We start from the raw sequence: 7,922 nt of genomic DNA on the forward strand, positions 1-7,922 counted from the left end.
ATATATATATATATATACCCTAAGCATGAAGATGAGATTAGATTTTCTCTGAAATTAAGCTCTTGAAATTATCTCCCCCTTTTGAATGAGAAATGGGTGGGGGTTTTTTGTGTGTGTGTTGATGTAATATATACAGCAAGATTAATGTTCTTCAAGCATTTTTGCGATATTTGCATAAGCTCCCTCCACATAACTTACTTGATAAATATTTTTTTAGATAAATAGTGCAATATTTCAATCAAAAGCAGTGAATTTGTAGAAAAATCAATTTGATGGATTTAATATTTAGGTTGGATTTTGTAGGGTCCACAGATATTGCCTTATCAAATCTATCTTTATTGTTCCATGCTCTTCACCTATTATCATTACACCAGCTCTTTTCCAAGTTTAGTTGAAGTATAACAATATACTCCCGTATTTAAAGTTTAGAATTGTTTCTTGTTAATTAATTTTAACTGATACAGTTAAGTAGCGTCTGATCTAGACAATAAATATGTAACAAAAGACTTTGATAGTTAATATGTACATATTATTATTATCATTACAAAATAATGCAGCAAATGTAAATACAACATCATTTGTTTAGTGTAATGGTTACAATGGCTTCACCACAAAAAAAAATTATGTATGAATGTTATTTACGTGTACATATTCGTGTGTGTATATTTTTAAGAAAATATTTTTTATTGCTTGTAAATAGATGTTGCTTTTCAAATATATTAAAATGTCTAATTCATATCTCTATATAATTATCTAATAATAGCTGATATAAATGTTGGTCTGTTGATATCGCCAGTCATGCTTACATCATACAGAGAGAGTGTGGAAAGTAAAAGAGATATACAGAGAGACTTAACATAAAAGGTACAGGATGAGTGCACATACGAGGCTTGGTGGCAGGAAATGTATAAAGGGATGCTCTACATAGGGAGAGAGAGAGAAAGAGTCTTAGGGACAGAGGATGATGAGAGAGAGTAAATGGCATTATAGTTATAGGAAGAATTTTGTAAAAGAGAAATTTGTTTTGTCAAATTTATTTTATGGTAAGAATTATTTTTGTTTTGAAAATTAGTTTTCATGTCATTATTTAGTATTAGTCCCAAAAACTTTGAAAAAAAGTTAAATTATTGTATGTATGCCATATTTCCTGATATTACACATAGAGGCAAAAGTATATTTCCAAAGTTAGCTGTCTTATAACAGGTAACATTCTAGTTTATACAGCATATCTAAAACTCTTTTCTAAAAGCTTTTATTTCATATATTAGTTGTTAATATGGTTACAAATGACTAGTTGCTTGTACTTTGCATATTGGAGTACTGTTCATGCATTTGAGATAGTGTCACTATCATACACACACACACACACACACGCGCGCACGCGTCCTAGTATGCATTAAAAATATTACCATTAGTCATTACAACCACTGATTAATTAATGTGACATCTCCTTCTATCACTTTTACAAGAACAATGATAATTACAACGGTTTCTGGTCCTCTGAATGTGCAATCAATCTATTACCTCCATCCAAGCTCACCCGCTTCACCTGCATTTCATCTTATCATTTCTGTTTTGTTTTCCTTCCCAAATCTTGTCGTAAATACATTGCTCAATCCTTTTTCCTCTGAACTGTAACCCTCTGGAATTCCCTTATTGCCTGTGGCTTTTCTGCAGGCATTAAGCTGAAGATGTTTGAGCTGAACATCTACTAATCTGACTTCATCAGACTAGGAAAGATTACAAAACCAATGCCTCAGATCAGCAGCTCTCAAACTCATAAATATCAGTGCACCCATCATCACTATATCAATAAAAGTATCACCCTTCCTATGAAACACACTGCTTTAGGTTAATTAATATTTGCCAAGTGCATCTAAATACACTAATATAGAACAATCCGTGAAATCTTGATATTGTAGATGATTCTATTTGTATAGCTCTCCTAACTAATCATATTTTTAAGTGGAGAAATATATGGTATATTTGTGATTTGTTGATTTATGTTGCAAACATTGTATATTCATGCAATTTAACATCTTGTTCCATCATCATCGGGACTCATTGATTGCAAATATGGAGTCAGCACCCCTTATAGGCTTAGGAAAAATCTCATCACTAATCATGGGAAATTTGAAACATTTGGACAATATCAATAAGTATGTTCAGTTACATATGTCTATTAGATGTTAATGCAAAATTCAAGGTTCTAATATTGCTGTAAATATTGGCACACCCATCAAATGGTTCATGTTAGCTAGATCTGTTTCCACCTGAACAACTTGGAAACATCAATCAAGAATTAGGAAGAGTATCTATTTTTAGCTGTATTCATCAATTCAAGTATACTTTTATGATATCCCTGAAGCAACACATATTTTAGTGACTAAGTAAAGAACCTTTGGGCCACTGTAGCCAAATGTATGTCTCAGGTTATTACAAGGTTATTATTAATTAATCGACTCATTTTCTAGGTTGATGGTGAAATTGATTGGGAAAGTCGAGCTTCTCAAAATAAAGGAAACCTGACCATCTATCTTCTTGAAAAAGCAGACCATGGCGATTATGAATGTGTAGCAACAAACCAAATCACTAGTATTGTTATTGGTACAAAACTGCTCATTGAAAGTATGTATGCCTTTTATTTAATTTTCATTTTGTTCACTTTGTCATCCATATGCTCTTCATAGCATAGATGGAAAGTTTTTGCAAATTTTATATTTGTTGGAGTGATTTATTAGTATTTCTTTTACTTGTTATTTTTTTTCTTTCTTAATCACTTAATAAAGAAGTAAAAGAGGTACCTATTAGTCATCCAGACTGACTGATGCAAGAAGTATTTACTCTACCTAAGGAATATATGTAGATTTGAGCTTAATTCCATGTAGTCATAGTCCATACCTTAACCTCTTAGGTATTATAATTCAGTAGGCACAATGATAAAGGCTAATAATTAAATTAAACACCTTAATATTAAAGTATTTGAGACAAAATAAAGTAATTAGGTATGTAGCATTACTCATTAAAAAATATTTAGAAAATGAGAGACTATGGTTCTTTTCTACCTATTTCTATTAACAGCTCCCAAGACAGGTAAGTTTGATGATGCATTGTTCTTTACACATTCCAGTTTTATGGTCCATCTCAAATGTTACCATGGTTGTGAATTATAGGAATCGAACTCTTCATATGCTCTCTTTCACTTTACTTAGATGCAATTTGGCACTGACTGAAACTGAAAGAATGAAGAAATATTATAACAGCACTCTTAATCCTGTTGTTTCTTTTGTCATATTTTGCTTTTTTTAAAAATGATATATGTTCATACATATATATATATATATATATATATATATATATATGAAAAGGACTAAAAATAAAATATAACTGCACAAACAATATGATTGTGCATCATATCCATTTCTTTTCTCACTTGTGCACCTTTTAATGTCTTATTAGATGCAAGTAGTTAACATTTAAAAAAATATCCTGAACATAATTTAGTGAAACAGAAGGTCTTTGAGAATTTATTCCTGTTTGGTTTAAAAGCATGCTGTTAGTTTTTCTAATCAACCCTAATACTCAAATGGTACCTATCTTATTGACCCTGAAAGAATGAAAGACAAAGACGACCTTGGCAGAATTTGAACGCAGAATGTGAAATCAGAAGAAATACTACGAAGCATTTTGTCTGGTGTGCTAATGATTCTGCTAGCTTACTGTCTTAATAATTATAATAATAATGATAATGATAGTACTAATAATGTTAATGGTAAAAGTTATTAAAAAAATTACTTATTTCATGACTTTTCCTGGCATGAGGTACACATTTTATATATATCTGCTGTGCTCTTTATATATACATATCCAGAGAGCTATCTCCATATATATAATATAACGTAATGTATTATAATATATATATGTGTGTGTGTGTGTATGTACATTTATTGCTTTTATTATTTCTTGAGTGAAAGTAAACATTTGAATTCATAGTACATAATAACACATTTTCATAACTTCACTCTCCTTCTGCTCTTCCTCTTTAGAATTACAAGTAATCTAGTTTTTTTTTGGTGCTAGATTGTTGATTGTAGAGTTCATCTCTTCCTGACACTTACATGGTGTGACACTAAAATACACTTATTTCTTGTGGAAAGAAAATTGTTATGTTTGATTGGCAAATCCACTATTGTTTATAGCATGCACCTATATCATTGAAAGTAATTTCATTAAATTGCAATGCTTAGTATAAAGTAGAATCTACAACTGACAGGCAAGTTTATTATATTTTTTTTGCAGAAAGAGTGATGTCATTTAATTATGTAGCATTATGAAATTATAATTTACCTATAGCTCCAAGTGTTGTAGATTGTGATCTGTCCCTGGACTGCTGCAGTGTAATAATGAGTGAATTACTTGGGAGTGAGTTTTGGTTATGTGTGGAATATAGAAAGATATACCTAAAAGAATGGTTTCGTTCACTCACCTAACTTTCTTAGAAGAATCAGGAGAGAAGCTCGTGTATTAGATAGCCCTGAATTGGTAGAGCTCTTATGAGTCAAATAATTTTAAATATCATGAGTTAAGAATGTGCACCAGTTACAAGAGTCTGTGATGGTTTTGAAGATGCTGAGTTTGGAAGCGAGAGAGATCAAAGGGAATGATAGTAATATGTTTGGTGTATGAAATTTAGTTGATACTGAGGATTAGAAAAGATTTGCTTTCTACACAGGTTGCATCTGTATGGAATAAGTATACTCCACGAATAGTTGTAAACATTAAAGTCATTAAGAATGTTGACTTGGCAGGAATGTTGGAATGAGGAATATATCTTTGATGCAGGAAGTGATTAGATAGTTATTGGTGATTGGAGGAGATCAGAGAAAATTAAAGGAAGCATATGTATTTAGATGAGATATTCATGTGAAAAATGTTGGGAAGAGTAAAATCTACATATGAACAGACATCACCTTTCCAAGTGGCTTGAGTATAGAATGAAGCCTGGACAGCATTTATGTATGATAGATACAGGATTAGTTGTTACTAAATTATCACCATAAAATATATATCATAAAACATATAGTCTCAAGAGACACATAGGTGCACAAGCCATTTAATAATGATTTAGAAGTTGAAAGGGTGACAGTTTGTAACCCTATTGTCATTAGATTGCATCCATAGCAGTGGCATGCAGCACTGAATGCTCTCATTTAGCATTATTTCATTGCTAATAGGTACTATAGAAAGGTAGAGTTCATTACTGAAGATTTTGAAGCACTGTACAATTACCGAGTCTTTCAAGAGCCTGAAGTTGTATATTTATATCTTTATAGTTAATTAAATGTTGTTTTTGAGCACCAGGTCTGCACAGATCTCTCTCTCTCTCTCTCTCTCTCTCTCTCTCTCTCCCTCTCTCTCTCTCTCTCTCTCTCTCTCTCTCTCTCTCTCTCTCTCTCTCTCTCTCTCTCTCAAATATTGTGCTCTGACTACATTATTCAATGTGTTTTTTTTTAAAGATAGTAGAGGTTTAAGGGAAATTGACTATTATTTCTAGCAGATCATGCTACTATAAAGAAGCACATTTGTTGGCATATAGCTAAATTAATTACCCAGTAAGTGTTAATTGTTTTGGTTATTGATAAAGTTATCTCTATTAACAAGAAAAGAACTATCTAATCTCCCCCTCCTTTCTTTCTCTCCTCTTCCCCTACCCCTTGCTTAGCTGGCAAGCATCCTAACAATTGAACTAAACTAGCTGGAATTTTTGTTGTGTGGTGTATATTCTCCTAATGGTTACCATTTTGCTAATATTTCACGAATCTTATGTATATACAATAATCAGTAATACTTTATTTCACTTCTATGAGCACCATTTCAGACCATAAGATTTCTGCAATATTTAAAAAAAAAAAAAAAAAAAACGTAAAGAAAATATAAAACCTTGACAGTAAGAAACAACAATATAAAATGATGATGAAAAGAAATCTTAAAATTCTGAAATTGTGAGGTTTTCTATATACACCACATTCCTTATGCATTGTGATTTTTCTATCAATATATTTAAGCCTCAAAAGTGTTTTGCTGATGAGTATGTTTAAGAAAATGTCTATATTCACCTTTTCTTAGGAAGTTCATTGTTAAATGTGAAAAGATTTGGAAAGTTTCAGAGCTTAGATTCTTCAACTAGCACTACTAAATAAATATTATTTGTAATAACATTAATATTAACAATAATAATGGTTTTGGACTGGCAGAATTGTTATAGCATCAGATAACATTTCTTGTGCTATTTTGTTTTGGCCATTTTCATTCTAAATGCAAATCCTGAGGTCTAGTTTACCATCTATCCTCCTGGGTCAGTAAAATAAAGTACAAGTCAAGCACTAGAGTTAAAATGTTGACTTTCGTTTTCCTTAAATTGAGGCCTTGTGCTTATTTCTAAAAAAATTAATATTAGCTATAATAATAATTTCTTGTATTGATACAAGGGTGCACATTTTTAAATGAGGACCATATTTATGTATAATACTGTTATTTGTTTTAGCAACTGACATAATAAAAAGCAAAGTAGATCTCAGTGAAATATTAATGTGATGATACAAAATACTAGTGTAAGGATTTTCGAGCGAGATCGTGCCAGTGCCCCTGGACTGGCTCTTGTGCGGGTAGCACATAGAATACACTATTTTGAGCATGGCCGTTGCCAGTACCACCTGACTGGCCTTCGTAGGATTTTCAAGCGAGATCGTTGCCAGTGCCCCTGGACTGGCTCTTGTGCAGGTGGCAAATAAAATACACCATTTTGAGCATGGCCGTTGCCAGTACCACCTGACTGGCCTTTGTGCAGGTGACACGTAAAAGCACCCACTACATTCTCTGAGTGGTTGGCGTTAGGAAGGGCATCCAGCTGTAGAAACTCTGCCACATCAAATTGGAGCCTGGTGTTGCCATCCGGTTACACCAGTCCTCAGTCAAATCGTCCAACCCATGCTAGCATGGAAAGCAGACGTTAAACGATGATGATGATGATGTATTTTATCCAATGCTTACTGAACCTGCCACAGTAATAATAGTCAACTACTGTAAGATGATCTAATAAGAAATACGATAATTTGGCATTTTTTGGCTTTAAAGATTGTGCTGTTTTTACTCGCTTTCCTGTTTATATTAATTGTTGTTGTTAAATTGTCTTAATGAACAGATCATGCTTGTTCATTAAGACTTATGGTTAAACATATTCCAGTCTTGACCATTCTTTTATTTTTGGTCTTAAAGGTGTCTAAAATTGCATTATCTGATACCTCTACACCTTTTTTGAGACAGTAGCATGTGATTTGAAGGAGATATGGTTGCAATTTTTGGTAGATCTAGTGACCACTTTTCATTCATTGATCTGTTTATACCAGAAGGTGATGATGTTGGTGTATGAAATGATTCCTTTAGATTCTAGATGTTAGATGTTAAAACTTTCGAAGTCTTTTTTATTTTTATTGGATTTTAGGTGGCTAACTGGAAAATTGTTTATGAAGAGATTTTCTAGAAAATTCTAGTATATTAGTAATATGTTGGCACTCCGTCGCTTAACGACGTCGAGGGTCCCAGTTGATCCGATCAACGGAACAGCCTGCTCGTGAAATTAATGTACAAGTGGCTGAGCACTCCACAGACACGTGTACCCTTAACATGGTTCTCGGGGATATTCAGCGTGACACAGTGTGATAAGGCTGACCCTTTGAATTACAGGCACAACAGAAACAGGAAGAAAGAGTGAGAGAAAGTTGTGGTAGAAGAGTACAGCAGGGTTCGCCACCATCCCCTGCCGGAGCCTCGCGGAGCTTTAGGTGTTTTCGCTCAATAAACACTCACAATGCCCGGTCTGGGAATCGAAACCGCGATCCTATGACCGCGAGTCCGCTGCCCTA

General features: G+C 33.1%; 1 protein-coding gene across 6 annotated transcripts in view; it reads left to right on the top strand.

Annotated features, from left to right (window-relative positions):
* The window catches only part of LOC106876426 (uncharacterized), a 1,308,965-nt gene that overhangs the window by 1,165,868 nt on the left and 135,175 nt on the right, over positions 1–7,922 (top strand). For all 6 annotated transcript variants that reach the window (XM_052967877.1, XM_052967880.1, XM_052967881.1 and 3 more), the window contains one exon: positions 2,475–2,628. In XM_052967877.1, the coding sequence (XP_052823837.1) occupies positions 2,475–2,628 (154 nt within the window). The remainder of the gene's footprint in view (positions 1–2,474; positions 2,629–7,922) is intronic.

The sequence above is a fragment of the Octopus bimaculoides genome, chromosome 5 (genome assembly GCF_001194135.2).
Source record: "Octopus bimaculoides isolate UCB-OBI-ISO-001 chromosome 5, ASM119413v2, whole genome shotgun sequence".
Lineage (NCBI taxonomy): Eukaryota > Metazoa > Mollusca > Cephalopoda > Octopoda > Octopodidae > Octopus > Octopus bimaculoides.